The sequence below is a fragment of the Geotrypetes seraphini genome, chromosome 4 (genome assembly GCF_902459505.1).
Source record: "Geotrypetes seraphini chromosome 4, aGeoSer1.1, whole genome shotgun sequence".
In the NCBI taxonomy this organism is placed as follows: Eukaryota; Metazoa; Chordata; class Amphibia; order Gymnophiona; family Dermophiidae; genus Geotrypetes; species Geotrypetes seraphini.
The window spans coordinates 204259864-204277442 of record NC_047087.1 but is presented as its reverse complement, the minus strand read 5'-3'; the positions used below and the strand labels follow the sequence as shown (position 1 = coordinate 204277442).

Below are 17579 nucleotides of genomic sequence, written 5' to 3'. Positions count from 1 at the left end.
TTTCTTTTCCTTATTAATGGGATGTTTTAATGTTTAATCACCAGCAAATTGGTATTCTTAAGAACATAAGAAGCGCCATCTCCGGATCAGACTTTCGGTCTATCAAGTCCGGTGATCCGCACATGCGGAGGCCCAGCCAGGTGTACACCTGGCATAATTTTGAGCCTCTCTTAAAAGAACATAATTTAAAATTATCAACACAACTTTTTGTAGTGGTATACCACTGGTAGGCCACTTCTCTTATATATACTGTGTGTGTGTATATTTAGAGCTCCTTTTACGAAGCCGCCTTAGCGGCTTTATCGCACGCACCTTTTTAGCGTGCGCTAACCCCCATGGTAGCCGAAAAACTACTGCTCAAGAGGAGGCAGTAGCGGCTAGCGCAGCCAGCAAATTGGCGCGCACTGTTACGTGCGTTAAACTGCTAACGCGGCTTCGTAAAAGGAGCCCTTAAGTGTCAATCATTCAGTGGTGAGAAAATAGCCATATTTAATATGCTGTTCTAGTCTTCAGATTGTTTCTCCATACTTTGGGTGAACAGTTTCCATTGTGTCGTATTTGAATTTGATTTTCATGGTGTTTTGTGTTTTTAAGGATGGTTGAGGTTTGAGGTGTAACACTGTTTTACAATAGGAAGGTGCTCATGAATTTTATTTGTCAGAAAGGTATGCAAGACAGCCACATTATTAATTTAGTTTTCCCATGGCATTTTAGCTGTTATTTATACAATATTTACAAATGATTTTACTATTCCTATCACCGTTCTCAAATATATTTGGCATTTGATTTACTTGTTGCATATGTTTATGCTACGGAAGGAATGATAATGAAAATTTTTTGCATAAGTAAGGTAAAATTTAAGATTATTTCTTTTTCTGGTCTCTAGAAAATTATGCTAATCTGCGGTTTACATGTGACGTCAGAGGAGGGGCGGGACCGCGGCAGAGGAAACAGGTCCGAAGCTGATTGCAAACATCGCTAACACCGCGATCTTCTGTGCAGGCTACTCTTCAAAGGTAAACGGTGTGGGAAGGCCAGGGGGGAAGCTGGACACCAGTGGGAGGCTAGGGGGAACTCGCAGGCCTTCCGGGGGGGGGAGGGGTGAGCAGTCCTTTGGTGTGGGGGGTAGGACAGGCCTTCAGGGGGGACAGACCTTTAGAGGGATGCAGGCCTTTAAGGGGAGGGACAAGCCTTCAAGGGGGGGACAAGCTTTCAAAGGGGGGGACAAGCCTTCAAGGGGGAGACAAGCCTTTAAGGGGGGGGGGGACAGGCCTTCAAAGGGGGGAGACAGGCCTTCAAGGGGGACAGGCAGGCCTTCAGGGGTGGGGTGCAGGCATTCAGGGGGGTTCAGACCTTCAAGGGAGGGGGCCCTGGTGTAGATGTACACGGAGGGAGAAAATGGTAGTTTCAAAGAGATGTGCATATGTTGGACTTTGGGGGGGAAGAAATAATGGGTCTAAAAATAGAGGAGAAGAAGAGAGATGATGGACAATGGGATTTAGGGAGGGAAGGAACAGAAAGGGAGAGAAGTTGGACGCAAGGGATGGTGTGGAGAGGGGATAGAGATACTGGATAGGAGGGTAGTTGAGGAAAGAAAGGGAGAGATGGTGGACCCTGGGGTAGTGGGGAAGGAGGGAGAGATGCTGGATGAAAAGGTAGTTTAGAAAAGGTGGATCTGTGGAGGGAGACGAAAAAAAGGAAAGATGCCAGAGGACAGAGATGGCAGGTGGATGGTTAGCATGGAGAAAGAAGGAGACCCTGGCATGCAAATTATCAGAAGACAACCAGAGCCTGGGACCAACAAGATTTGAATAATGACCAGACAACAAAAGGTAGGAAAAATAATTATATTTTCTGTTTTGTGATTACAATTTGTCAGATTTGAAATATGTATCCTGCCAGAGCTGGTGTTAGACCGCAAACGTGAGCTAGGATTTAACAGAGAGAGGAAAAGTCTTTTTTGTTTGTTGATTTTGTTTACACCACAGCGCCAGTGTGGTTAGGAGAAGGCAAAGGGGGTGAAGAGGCTATAAAATAAACCCACCAGGATGTTTGAAAAAAAACACCCAATTGGGAAGGAAAATCGAATTGAATCGAAAAACCAATTCAATAGGCTGAATCGAATTTTTCCTGAATCAAATTTTTCCTGAATCAGGCAGCACTAGCCCCAATGAACAACCTACCATAAATAATCTTAAATTTTTTGAGTGAAGAGAAAGCCCCCAGTCACACAGTCTGCAATGGGGACATGCCCTAGAGCACCAGCTGACACAGTCATACACCCAAAAGGGTATTATCTGTGAGACATCCCTGGGCTAACCTGTGTGAGAATATTAACTTAAATAATTAGTGCACAAACAAGTGTGCTAAAAGTGAAAACTCTAAATAATGGTAATAGATAAATAAATAAGTTTGTTAGGCTATCTCTGCCCCTCATCCGAGGGTACTCAAGCGTCCAAAATCAGCCAAGCCAGCACAGAAAAACTCAAAAGAAGACAATTAGCTTCTCCGTAGATAGTCAGCAAATGATGAATAAAACCGTTCAACGGGGCTCCGTTTCGAGGGAAAAACCCCCTTCCTCAGAAACCAACTCTGTTGTTGCTGTGGGCTCTCCAGTGACCAGCCAAAAGTTTGTCAGGCAAAGTTAAAAATGGCGCTGGAACAGAAAGGAATGCCTCCAGAAGTTTAACTGCAGCGTCTATGCGTAAGACATAAAACCACGTGATGGAAACCCAGGCATTTTAAAACAACCCGAGATGGAATGTCAGCCTTGGAAAAACCAGGCAATATTACAATGATTCAGAGAAACTGAAAATGTGAGCGGCACTTAGATCGCATAGTGCCACTCTATATACTCATTTAGTCCCGATGAATGCAAAGATTGAAGCTCGAAAATCCAGTACTGTTCCCTTTGTTGCAAAAAGGTTAATTTGTCCCCATCAAAGTCCTCAGGAACCTGCTCTATGATGCCCCACCGGAGATCTGTAAATGTATGATAATATGCTTTTTGCAAAGATACTAAGGGGCTCATAATAAAAAAAAAAAATGTCTAAAATGTGGCCTAAATGGGTACTTGGACGATCAAAAAGCCTGATCGGCCAAGTACCCATAATCAAAGCTGGATTTAGACGTATCTATAACCAGCTTAGGCCTTTCCCCTGCCTCTAAATGCACAGAGAGAAAAGAGGCGTTTTTAGAGGAGGGGAAAGGGTGGGCGGTGGGCGGGAGGTGGGCCGACCTAGACCTAGGCTTGCAGCAGGTAAAACTTTAGGCACTTTAGACACTTATACATTTTGATTTAGACCAAGTCAAAACAGGTATAAGTGCCAAAAAAGGGGCCACTGAGCTGATCGTGGCTGCTGCGATCAGCTCAGCGGCCCCAGCAACCTGCCTCACCCTACAGCAATGATCACGGCAGGAGGGAGCCCCCCCCTCCCCCCGACAATGATCAGGGCAGGAGGGAGCCCAAACCCTCCTGCCCCACGGCACCCCCGAACCCCCGATGAAGATCGATGCAAGAGGGAGCCCAAGCCTTCCTGTCCCGGGCACCTCCGAACTCCCCAACAGGATCGGGGCAGGAGGGAGCCCAAGCCTTCCTGTCCCGGGCACCTCCGAACTCCCCGACAGGATCGGGGCAGGAGGGAGCCCAAGCCCTCCTGCCCTCGACGCAAGGGCCCCCCCCCCCCCAAACCCCGATCGCCCCCCCCACCGAATAAGGAATGTCTGATGCATGAATAAAATATTTTTAATTCATAAATGCAGAGCCTTATATGTTTTTTTCTTTTTTGTGTGCACTTGTATATTTTTTCATGCGCTTCTTTCATTTTCTGCTATGTGCAGAGACTCTTTGCAGGACCTAATTTGCATAAGTCAGCAGAGGCCAAAAAGCAGGGCCTAAGGGCAAAAAATACAGTTATTCAATGGGAAAGCCGGCCCTGATTAAATGGAACCGAAAAAAAATTTTAGGTCACAAAGTCAGTAAACTATAAATCCCTCATCTAACATGTATAAATAGAATCAAAGCTTTGGATCCTTACCAGTTTGTTACAGAGCAGATGTGGTTGTTGGAGAGAGCCATGGCATACCTGCAGACAAAGGAAAAAAGCAATTAGCTTTTGCTTAAGAAAATGAGTTTACCCCTTATGCTAGCAGACTGCCTGTTCCCCTTCCTTCCCCAGCTAAATTTGGCCACTGAAAGGATAATTTTAAATGCTACCCCTAGGTTGCCCCAGCCAATGCCCCATTTTAAAATGGAAAACAGATAGTTTGATGTTTTAAAAAGTCAAAGTTATTCTCCATATTAAGGCCCTCTTCTATCAAATTGTGATAGCAGTTTTTAGCGCAGGGTGCCACGCTGAATGGCCACGCTGCTCCCGACGCACACTGAGTTCCTATGAGCATCAGGAGCAGCGTGGGCCATTCAGGATGTCACAAGTCAGAATAAAAATCTTACTTATGCAGTTGATGCCATCACTTACTGCATAAGTGCTCTGAATTAGAGAATGACACGGGGACATATTTGTCCCCGTCTCCGCAGGAACTCAATTTCCCCATCCCCGTGAGTTCTGTCCCTGCCCCATTCCTGTAAGCTCTGCCTTAACTGCACAAACCTCGAACAGTTATGATTTTAAAGTGTTTGATGCTTGTGCAGATGAGGACAGATCTTTCAAGAATGGGGCAGGGACAGGAAAATAACTCTCTGGGACAGGACGGGAAAATGAGTTTCCATGGGGACGGGGAAAAATTTGTCCCTGTGTCATTCTCTACTTTGAATATTGACAAGAAGCGCATACTGTATATTGAGATTTGGTTGAACCCCTGATGCAGGTAGTTTGCTGAAACATGGCCCATGTCAGCTTTCCTTCCTAATTTGATATATGTGTTAGACCAGTGATCTCAAACTTGCGGCTCGCCAGGTACTATTTTGAGGCCCTCAGTAGTGCTGCTCAATTAAGGAAAAAAAATTTTGATTCGATTCGATTCAGCCTATTGAATCGATTTTTCGATTCGAATCGATTTTCCTGCCTAAGTGGGTGTTTTGTTTTTTTTCAAACATCCTGGTGGGTTTATTTTATAGCCTCTTCGCCCCTTTTATAGCCTCTAACCAGTAAAGTGTAGCAAACTCAATGCTAAAATCAATGGCCAGCATTAAATGATTTGAAATAAGAAATAAATCCATATGTTAAAAAATATGTAAATACATAATTGAAAAACACAAATGTACATGGTGTTAAAAAGGAATCTGAAGTGTATATAACACAAGACCAGATGAAATGTCCATACAGTCTGTGGAAAACATAATATTAAACGACCAGACAGAGTGGAAACCAGCAGATGAACAAGCCTTAAAACAAACTGTAAAGACAAACATTGTGAGATATGGAATCAATGAACCAGCAGAGCACAACAGAGTAACTTGTACAATTATACTTTAAGCGGAAGGAAAGCTAAACGGACCAAATGAAGCAGTGAGTATAATGAAAGAAAGATGGTACCATAGTGGGAACGGAGCCAAAAACAAAACCTAAAAAAAACAAAACTCGACCATCAGGAAAACAAACCCGACAGAACAATGAGTTAGACTGATTAGAAAATGGTGCCAGTCGAACCGGAACAGATAAAGAAGCCCAAGTTAACCAGAGAAGTTAAAACTATATGCTGGAACATCACAGAAAATATAAAAACCTCGGTTGAAAAATACTGTTTAATGAGCAATAACGCTGAAAAGAAAAAAGTAAGGTAACCAAGCCAAGAAATAAAAGCTGGGAGACCGGTAGATAATACAGGGAAGGCGTCCTTACCTTGAGCAGAACTGAACCAGCATGTTCGGCTGAGCGCTATAGAAACGAAAGTGAAAACAGCGCAAAAAAAGGGGGACTTAAATGCTGAAACCGGCACTGGTCACTTGATCAAAGCAGGTTGCCGTATTAGCTAAAGGTAATACAGGGAGGCCAGGGGGGAAGCCGGAGGATGCTGCAAAGGCCTATGCAGCACTTCCCGACTGACCCTCGCCCCCTAAAGCAGGAGCGGCAGTGGAAGTGGACAGCCAGCAAGAGGCAGCGCTGCCGCTCCTGATTTAGGAAGGCATGGAGGGAAGGGTCAGTCATCGAATCGGGAGGCTGATTTTTTTAAAAATTGAATTGATTCGAATCGATTCACCTGATTCGAATTGATGAATCGATTCGAATCATGAATCGGGCAGCACTAGCCCTCGGTATGTTTATCATAATCACAAAAGTAAACTAAAACAGTTTCTTGATCATATGTCTCTTTAGCTATAAATCACAATATTATTATTAAGACTTAGCCAAAAGGAAAGATGTATAAACTATAAAGAGTTTTACCTCATGCAAAATTGTCATTTCTTTAATAAGACATTAACTATTTTTTCTGAGGCCCTCCAAGTACCTACAAATCCAAAATGTGGCCCTGCAAAAGGTTTGAGTTTGAGACCCCTGTGTTACACTGATTAAAGTTTAGCTGCCAACTTGATCACCTTTGTCATCTCTGCTTTTTTTCTTTTTTTTGCTTTTACTGATATTTGTTGTAGAAATTTTTCCTTTCTTTTCTTGTGTGTCTTAACCTCTGCTCTATCCACGTTTCTTTCTTCTCCGTTTCTCTTTATATTTCATACAAATGTGTATTAGTTTATTAAAATATTTATCTGCTATTTTATTTTTTGAGGACTCCTGTGGAAGGCACAGATTGCTAAAACACAAACCATGTCAGGTCCTAGATTATAATATTGCCATCCACATTTGAGACTTTCCCCCTCTTTTACTAAGGTGCGTGCCAAGAACTAATGCCAGCTCAATGGTGGCGTTAGCGTCTAGCGTGCATGGCAATGCAGCTTAGCTTAGTAAAAGGAGCCTTTTGTTTTGATAACTTTTATAGTGGGTCATCCAGATACTGTGGCTGATTCCCATTCTTTTTGCATTCTATTGACAGAATAGTGCCTAGCATTTACATTTGTACTAATTCACGGCACCAATCATACGTGTAAGTGCTATTATTCTATACCTTAAACTCACGATTAGCTCTTATCTTTAAGCACCAAAATATAGAATTGTCCTTCACATCTTCTACCCAAGAGGCTAAAGAGGAGCCGAGAGAAGGAAAAGGCCAGGCCTGTTCCCATACATAGAGAGTGGAGAGTTGAGAATCTGAAATTCAGCTGAATCTTGAACACAAGATGCGTTAAGAAGAGAAAGGAAAGGGAGATTTATTTAGTACTTACATAACACTTATAGCTTAAGTGGTTTACATTCAGGTACTCAAGCATTTTCCGCTATCTGTCTCAGTGGGCTCACACTCTATCTAATATACCTGGGACAATGGGGGATTTAGTGACTTGGCTTTTGGCTGATGGGCTTAACAGACTTTCTGTTTTTGAACAAGAGTGTGGAATGCTGATGATACCTTGAACTGCAAGGGATAGAGAAAAGTGTTGTAGCTTAAGGCTTTTGTGCATATGTCATGCTAGCACTCATCCGATCGCAGTTCTAACACACTAGCGGGTATGCGGTTTTATGGTCACTCCCGAGTACCTCTGTTAGGCCCCCTCCAACTTAAGAAAGTATGTCAGGAAGGTAGTGTTTAGCTCTGAGGAAGTTTTTTTTTATATATCTTTGTTTAAAAATTATAAAATGATTTGTTACTAAATTAAGTGAAAATAAGTGAGAAAAAAAAGCTTTTAGAAGCAACATCCCTGTTTCCCTCCCTTCCTTTTATTATCATCATTGCAATTAATACTACCCTATCCCCTAAAACCTCTCGTTTCTAATCAGTCTTAATTCATCATAGTTTTAGGTTTACCCTCTTTTTATTTTATGTCACCTAAATCAAAAATTTTATTAGACCTTTCTAATTTTTAATATTGTAAACCGCCCAGATACATGTGATGGTCGGTATATCAAGCCATAAATAAACTTGAAACTTATAAAATTAATTATTTGATTATGAAATTATAAAATAGGGAGTTATAAAATTAACAAAGAAACATAGGGAGGAGGAGTTTTTTGAGCTAATTAGGTAGCTCATGAATACAGCCTGCTTGAATGCTAATGAGCAATGGCATGCTGGGAGTTTGAGGCTCTTTCCTCCTGGTATCCTTTAAGCTGACTATATTATGATAACATAACACTATATTGAAAGTTAATTCCTTTTAATTAGGGAACAAGTGAATATATCTCCTAGGTGGTTGGAATACTGGATTTAGTGACTTGCCCAGGGTCACAAGGAGCAGTGTGGGATTTGAACCCACAGTCTCAGTGTGCTGACACTGTAGCTCTAACCACTGTGCCACACACTCCCCTTGGGCTTGTTGTGTAACGGAGAAATAAAGAGACAGAAGCTATAACCAGTTCCACTTCTGAGTCTGGGAAAGGTTTGGAACCCAGAAACAGTATAAGTACATGCCACCAGCCTATAAATTAGTAGGTGGGACCCAGGGCCAAGGTGTATCCCTAATTCTCAGAAAAAAACCCCAATGAAGGCACCCAAAGGTGCTGGGAATGCTTTTATTCTTCAAATAGAAGACTCAGCACAAACATGGCCTGAATCAGGAGTAACAATACTTTTATGGCAGGTTGTTTTTTTTTTGTTTTTTTAATGAAAATGCTATAGCTAACATTGGTACCTTATAATTGGAATTCAATCATCAGTGTATTTATAGCGATCGTTGTCAGAAGTCTGACGAAACAAACATATTCTCACAAATTCTATCAAACCATGTATGCGGAAAAGTGACTAGTTCTTTGTCTGATTTCTCCCAGCACGCTAGACACATAAGAACATAAGCAGTGCCTCTGCTGGGTCAGACCAGAGGTCCATCATGCCCAGCAGTCCGCTCACGCAGCCCATCAGGTCCAGGACCTGTATAGTGATCCTCTATCTATACCCTTCTTCCCTTCAGGAAGTTATCCAATCTCTTGAACCCCAATACCGTACTCTGTCCTATTACACCCTCCGGAAGCGCATTCCAGGTATCCACCACCCTTTGGATGAAGAAGAATTTCCTAGCATTGGTTCTGAATCTGTCTTGCTACGGATGCCTTCCCAGCTCTGTTTTTGTTCCAGCCGCCCGTTTTCTACCCAGTGGTCCCATGTATCAAAACATAAGAACATAAGAAGTTGCCTCCGCTGGGTCAGACCAGGGGTCTATCGCGCCCAGCAGTCTGCTCCCGCGGCGGCCCATCAGGTCCATGACCTGTAAGTGATCCTTTGTCTAAAACCTTTCAATCCCCATTTTTTTTCTATCTATACCCTTCCATAATCCTATCTCTACCTTTATCTATATCCCTCAATCCCCGTATCCTTCAGGAACTTGTCCAATCCCTCTTTGAATCCCCTCTTTGAATTTTTGGTGGCTTGTATCACGGCAAACTAGTCTTGCTCCAGGGAATGGTGCTGAAGGACGCAGGTGGATTTCCAGTGTGGGTGCAGCCAAGGGCTGATATCGGCTTCCACTTCGACCCCCGTTTTCATTCTGCACCACATGTGATCTGCAACACCCTGCAGGATGAGAGGTAGATTTTATTATTTATTTATTTAAAAATTTATGTACCGCATACAACTATGCGGTTTCCATATCACATACATAGAGGAGGAGAAGAATGCTGGACTTCCTCTGAAAGGTGGGGGCCTTTTCAAACTCCGCTTTCTCTTTCTGAACAAGAAAGTCCAGGTAAGCGCTGTTCTAGAGTACTGGTACTGGCTGCCCCTGGAAAGGATAGATACCTTTGGAGAAGTCTCAGTCTGATGCACTGCCTTTCTGAACAGCAAATCCATTTAGACAGTATGGAGTTCAGACAGAATGAGTATGGCGAGCAGGTGAGAAAGAGTGAAGAGCATTAAGTCCTAAAGAGGAGAAGGGACTTTTCTGATCCTTCAAAGATGGCAGTCTGTGAGAAACGTGAGAGAAGAATGAATGATTGGAGACGAGGCACTTCTCGTGCCCTAAAAACTGAACGCACAAGAGTAACAAAGAGAAAACTGGAGCTCCTAAAACTCCTGAAAGGTAAAGGCAGCTAAGAGGGTTCAACCCCAGTCCACCTGGGAAGGAATGCAGACAGGAGACGCAGAAGAATGGAAGAGAGAGCATCTAAGTGGGGGTCAAGGACTGTAAACACTTTGAATGTTTCATACTTTGTTTTATGGACCGAGTATCTTATTTATTTATGTTATTGCTTTTATAAATTTCTTATTGTATATTGTTGTATACTTGGGAGAGAGTTTTATTCCAGCCAACCTCACTCATTTCTTTTCAGTGTGTTTTGTGTCTGTGCAGATTATACAGCTGGATGTCAGGAGACCCTTAAACTTGTTCTGTATGCTTTGGGAGAAGATTTCAGAAGGGCCTTTCATTCATTTTATAGCCACACACACTCAAAATAATGTTTGCATCTGACCTGGGGTCACTGTCAGTCTTATTGGGCCATTCAGCTCTACTACTATTAAATATACACCACAAGATGTATACACACAAACTCATCCTCCTCTTTCTGCACTGCGCAAAGACACTTTCCTCCCTCAGTCCACCCTAAAAAGATAAACTTATGTTCTACCCTTTCCCTGGCTCTACAGAACATTACACGTAACGAATATCTCATCTGTAGAAAGGATTGTGAGTAGAGAATGACACGGTGACAAAATTCATCACCGTTCCCGTCTCCGCGGATAACCATCTTCAAGTCATTCTTTAAGGAAAGAGGGAAGAATCAGAGTATGAATGGCCACAACCACTGACCCGCAAGCTTTGCTTTGAATAATGCTGGTGTAGAAGGACAGAGGATGAAATAGACACTAGAAAATTACATGGGTTTATTTCCCGCGGTTATCCGCGGGGACGGGGACGGTGATGAATTTTGTCACCGTGTCATTCTCTAATTGTGAGGTCTTGAAAGTTTTCATGCTCATCCTATATGGATAATGCCTATGCATGTTTCATAGAAGAAATACAAAGAATCCAGCTGCAATATAACATTAAAAAGACATTGTCCATCCAAATTTCATGAGCACATAGGGATGCCTTTTTGTTTGAAAGATAGTGAATTGTTTTTATCACCATTAAAACCTCTTAAATAGGAATTGTTTCCACATTATCTGATTTCCTGTCTGTTACTCTCTATGTAGTAACTTGGCAGTAGGGAGCGTTGCCAGATGTTGCTTGCTGATTTCTCTGCTAATTTTACTAGAATCAGACAGGCTAATAAGCAAATGATTAAAAAAAAAAAAAAAAGAGTCTCGCATTTTTGACTAATGTGACTAACTCCTGGGTGTTTTGCCCTAGCTCAGGGGTAGGCAATTCTGGTCCTCGAGAGCCGGAGCCAGGTCAGGTTTTCAGGATCTCCACCATGCATATGTATGAGATGGATTTGCATGCACTGCCTTCTTGAGATGCAAATCTATCTCATGCATATTTATTGTGGATATCCTAAAAACCTGACCTGGGCTCCAGCTCTCGAGGACCGGAATTGCCTACCCCTGCCCTAGCTGAATATTGTATCTTGCGCAGTATCCGTAGCTCTTCTCCACTTGTATAGCTCACCTCAAGACTTCATTTAACTCTTAGAATAGCATTTCTTCAGGCATTGACAGAGCTGCCAAGGGAGCCTGATTTTTTTGAAAAGAAGATTTTAGAACACGCCCCCAGCCATGTCCAATTTCGTTTAGTTCTGCCCCTAGCCCCAAACACTCTGTCCCCTCCTTGTCCCCCTAACATACCTAAATTTCAGAGACATAGCAACAACAAGCCATCCCCTCAAGCAGCATGAGATGTTTTAATAAAGCATCATCTCCTGTTGCTGTGGGACCAGTCTCATGAAAAACGTTGTGAGATTTTGCAGCTCTTATTGCAAGACTAGTTCTACGGCAGTAAGAGATGATGTCTTTTAATTCACCTCCTGCTCCCAAATGAAAAGAAAGACTGCTGAGCAGTAGTTCTTAGCTCCCAAGCGGAAGTGTGGGAGATGATGGTGCAAGTGGAAGTGTGGTGGAAAAGCAAGAGTCTCCTGCTGAATGTGGGAGACTTGGCAGGCATTCTTCCAGGGCCTATAAAAATCAGTCAGGTCTAAGTAGGAGGGGGTTTTTCCCCCAGCTTTTTTCAGCCCTGAGAGAGATTCTTGGAAACTTTGAAACCAGGGCTGAAAAAAAAATTAAACTGACTTCCTGGTTTATTGTGATCTGGCACCACAGCACACCAGAGACCAATGGGCTCATTTTCAAAGCACTTAGACACACAAAGTAGGATTACCAGATTTTTCCAAAGGAAAATCCAGACACATGGCCATGCTCCCAGGCCCACCCATTTCTTCCCCGTTCCACCTGTGTCACGCCCCATTCTGCTCCTCCCAACACCGACCCCCATTCCGCCCCCCCCCCCAGAAAAGAGATACCAATTCCTAATAGCACTGACACTAAAGCAGGTCATCCAGCAATCATACAGACAGACCCTCTGCCCTCCCGGAAGGGTAACATAGTGCTATATAAAGGCTCAAAGGAAACCTCTTGGTGTGAGGTCTTGAATATAAACCAGACCTTTGTTAAACATGCTGGGGTTCAAGACATATATATGAAATGGGGGCCTCCAAAGTCCACCAGCAGGTTGTATCTCCTTCAGGAATCAATACAATATATGATTGGTTTTCTTCATACTTCTCAGACCGTACCTACCAAGTACTCTTCAAAGATTCAACATCTATACACTGCTATATAGGGTACCCCAAGGATCCATATTAGCCCTCTGTCAACTCTTGCTCAATCTATTGGTTTTACTCCATATGCCTACACAGATGATATATAGCTTCAATACCCACTAAATTCAAACAGCCCTTCAGAAATACTAAATGTTAACCGCAACCTGATTCAGATCACTAATTGGCTTCAAGAAAACCAGTTATCACTTAATCCAGCCACATCTAAAGCACTTCTATTTTCCGGCAATTATGATCAATCATAGTTAATCTACTACTTTTCATGAATACTCCAGTTCCTGTTGTCTCTAAAATTAAAGTCATGGGGTCATGATAGATTAAACTATAAGAAACAAATCTCCTCAGTTATCCGAAAGTTTCTAAAACTATGTATAATATGTTCAATCACATCTCTTCTTGAACCATCTGCTATTACATATTCTAATTCATTCTCTTTTAATAAATAATACAGACCAGTGTTTCTCAACTTCTTCAAGCCAAGTACCCCCTAAGTCTAACAAATATTAACCAAGTACCCCGCCCAAGCTCTACCCCAGACCTACCCAAGCTCCGCCCCAGAATCACCCAAGCTCCGCCCCTAATTGTAATGCAATTTCTTCCATTCAGAAGCCTTCCGGGCCAGCCGGGGTGGCCCCACAGGCCGAGCAACACCAAGCTAACTCCAGCGATGAAGAGCCCTCTGTCTTCTGCCACCCTCCCGCTGCCTGTCAGGAGTGCGGAGTCTATTCAAAGCCCGGCACTAGTGCTAGCTTAACTGATGCAGAACCTTTGAGTCTATCACTTATGAGGCCCTATTAGTACCTCCCCACTGAAGCAAACGTGTCAAAGTGGATGGAGCCGACAGGACCTTTCCGAGCACGTGAAGGCTCTTCGGCGGAGGGGGCATGCCGCTAGAGGAAGGGGGACAGGAGACCAGCGCCACATACCCCCCACAAGCAGCTCATGTACCCCTAAGGGTACACACATCGCGTGTTGAGAAACACTGACATAGACTACTGCAATTCACTTTATCAAGGAATTATCTAAGAGTATAGATCATCATAGGATTCAAATAATCCAAAATACTGCTATAAAATGTATTTCTGGAGCAAAATATATGATCATGTAACACCTCTTCTTAAGTCAGCACATTGGCTTCCGGTAGCTCATCGAATCACATAAAAAATCCTCACATCATCCTCTTCTTCCACAGGCTTTTCTCACTTCCTGTAACATAGCAGATCAGATGCAATCCGCTTACTTTTACCTGTAAATATATTCTCTGCCTCATTTCCAACTACCTCTCATCTAGTTTTCTCCCTTATAGACACTCTTGCTGCCTTTATTTCCTGTTATATACTTTCTTGTCCTCCCTATATTAACGGGGTCATTCTATAGTGGGTACTTACATTTATGTGCTGATTATGCATGTAAATGATTAGAATAATGCGCATAAGTATGTGTTCAAATATGCAGGACTCACACTTATACGCCTAACTTACAGAATAGTATAAGTTGTGCATATATGTCTGGTATTAAGTTAAAGCCCTTACACCAGCTCTAGTGCTGGTATACTGTAAGAGCTTGCATCCAAATTATAAGTCCATATTTTATCTATTTCTCTAGTAGTCTATAAAGGAAAGAAGGTACCTACTTTCCTTTATAGAATATTCGCTTACATATAGAAGCACTGATGCCGAATTATCCCTTAAATGAGTCATTTCTCCTTTCTTGTAGCTGGGTTCCATCCTACAGGACAAGCACATCTGGAAACTGTCTTTTCTGTTTCTTATTGTGTGGGGACATTTTGGTCTGAAATGTCTTCCCTGGTACACCCATTACTAAAAGACACCCTGCTCAGGGCACCATATAAAACTTGAAATTAGGACATAACATAAGATTTATTTATTTAAAAATTTATAGCCTGCATATTCAACAATTCTATGAGGGTAACAATATAACACATATAGTAAAACCAAAAACACAAACAACATGCAATCAACAACATATAACAAAACAACAAAACAATTCACATTCTTAATTACATAGAATGTCCTAAATGACACTTTTGAAATTACACAGAAAAACAAAAAAAAAACCACAACAAAACAAAACTAAAATCACTATAAACTTCACTATAAAACCTTAATCAATAAGTCTTCTCACCAATTAAACAAAAGTCTAAACACTGACTCATGTAGCAAAAGTATGTTCGAACAACACAGTTTTTCACATCTCCCTAAACTGTAGAATACTTGAAGCTTGGTTTATCTCCCATGGCAACACATTCCAACAAATCGGCCCCTGCACTGTTACCATGGTTTTGCGGTTCCCTGATAACCTCACCACACTCAAGAGTGGCGGCATCCAAACACATCCTATCCATGGACCGTAAAGCACATATTGGCTGGTGGACATGCTCAAGTGAACGCAATACCACCGGGCAATCGTCCTTCAACAGACTGCAAATTACACAGAGAACCTTAAATTCAATGCGTACACTGATAGGTAACCAATGTAAATACCTCAAAATTGGGGTAATATGCTCAAATTTTGAAGCCCGCACAATAATACATGTGGCAGCATTCTGAGAAAGTTGTAGAGCCTGAACCACATACTTAGGCATACCAAGACACAGAGGATGACAATAATCAAATACTGGAGTCAACATCATCACAATAATCTATAATCTCTTAATCTGAGCAATAATTGAAGTTTGAAAAAATATATGAGACACCACCAACTTTACTTGGGGCATAAATGATAATGTTGAATCCAAAATGACACCTAAATATTTACACTGCTGAAGCACTGGAACCACCACATTGTCTAACAGTACCTCAGAAGGAAACACTGTTAGCTGCCTTTCACGACCAACACACAAAACATCTGTCTTTGTCACATTCAGTTGTGATACTAGGACAGACCGAAAGTCCATTAAACCTAGTATCCTGCTTCCAACAGTGGCCAACCCAGGTCACAAGTACTTGGCAAGATCCCAAAGAGTAAAACAAATTTTATGCTGCTTATCCTAGGAATAAGCTCTGCCCCTGGCACTTCTAGCCATGCCATCCTCCAAAGCAAGCTATGGGCAGAGCTTTGAGACAGTATAGGATAGCCAAAACACATACAAAATTAATTGGATTGTTTTGCTATATCTGTATCTATATATTCTAATCTAATCTAATCCTTAGGTTTGTATACCGCATCATCTCCACGTTCGTAGAGCTCGACGCGGTTTACAGTAAGAGAAATAGGAAGGAACTACAACAGAGGGTTAGAGGTAGAAGTGTGAAGAAAATTTAGAGGACTTGGGATGCCAAGATATAAGAGTTTCCTTGATTCCTAAGTTGGAGGGAGACTTACATTTTTTGAGAAATTCTATATAAATTCTATATATCTAAAACACTAGAAAAGACTTCTCTGAAAAAGAAACAAAAAAAGCTCTACTCAGATGATCAGCCAGTCAAAAGGCTCCTAAAAACAACAACCCCAAATCAAAAACAAAACAGATCCTACCCCTCTGTCAAAAACGCTGCCACTGAAAATGATCTGAACTGCTCTGAACTTCTGAATCCAGCTTAGAGAATGACAGTGGGTCAAATTTTTCCCCGTCCCTGTGGAAACTCATTTTCCCGTCCCATCCCTGCAAGTTCTTTTCCTGCTCTTGCAAGCTCTGTCCTCATCTGCACAAGCCTCAAACACTTTAAAATCATAAGTGTTCGAGGCTTGTGCGGTTAAGGCAGAGCTTACAGGAATGGGGCGGGGGCAGGGACAGCGACAAAACTCTCGGGGACGGAGAAATTGAGTTCCTGCGGGGACGCGGACAAATTTGCCCCCGTGTCATTCTCTAGTCCTGCGTCCGTTGTGGTTGCGTATACAGGTCTGCCCTGCCCCATCTCCCTCCTCATTGAGCAGGAAGTCATCGGCAGGTTAAGAACCAATGAAGCTGTGGTCATGGAGAGAGAAGAATGCCATGTTAAAAATAACACACCCAACCCATCTTCTGATTTTTAAGCACCACGAGAAGATGAAGAGCAAGAAGTCTACAAGATGTTTCATTTTACACAGCTGCTTACTCCTAGCCCTGAGGAGGTGTAGAAAACTTACAAAATCTTTAAAAAATATATTTAATATGCTTCTTTATTATAAATGCAAATAAACATGCATGAGGAACAGAGCCATGTATATGAACAAAAAAACAAGGGGACCCCTCCCCGAGAAAACATGCTAATTTTAAAGCAAATAAGCCCTAAAGTACATAGGCTTCCTATAAATCCACTAACAAAATGATTTCTCTAATTTCTTCAGTGCACACAGTATTTGCTACAGCTGCTGCTCTTATGCTTCAAGAAAAGTTAGAAGGGCTGCCTGAAATACAGCTTGGGATGGAGAGAATGCACCTTTCATCACGAGAAGGGCAAGGAGTCTCAGGCCCTTCCTATGTACCTCTTTCAGTGCTGTGTAGGTTAGGTACGGCTCCCCCTTCTGCTTCTATTCCTTTCTCTCCTCTCTTCTACCTTCCAAAGTATTTAGATCAATGCTGTCTTGTTAAAATGTTTATTTTATTTTTATTTTTCCTCTAACTCTACTTTTCACTTCTCTATTACCCTCCAGGTACTTTAGTTAGATTGTGAGCCTTCGGGACAGTAAGGGAATTTTTCAAGTACCTTTCTTATTTCTAATCTTAATGTATATTTTCTGTAAACCGCTTAGAACCTAACGGATGTAGCGGTATATAAGAAATAAATTACATTACATTACAATCGGCCGATCAGAGTGAAATAAAATGATGTTTGCTTCTGAAGCTGTTCTGAAGAAACGATCAGTGCTTCTCGGCAGCGGAGAGAAACTGGCCTGGAGATCACAGTGGTACAAAGAAAAATG

General features: G+C 42.1%; 1 protein-coding gene across 2 annotated transcripts in view; it reads right to left on the bottom strand.

The window, feature by feature from the left end:
- Positions 1-17579, bottom strand: part of LOC117358736 (transmembrane protein 150A-like) — a 163261-nt gene that overhangs the window by 132725 nt on the left and 12957 nt on the right. For both annotated transcript variants that reach the window (XM_033940323.1, XM_033940324.1), the window contains exon 2: positions 4038-4085. In XM_033940323.1, coding sequence (XP_033796214.1) covers positions 4038-4085 — 48 coding nt within the window. The remainder of the gene's footprint in view (positions 1-4037; positions 4086-17579) is intronic.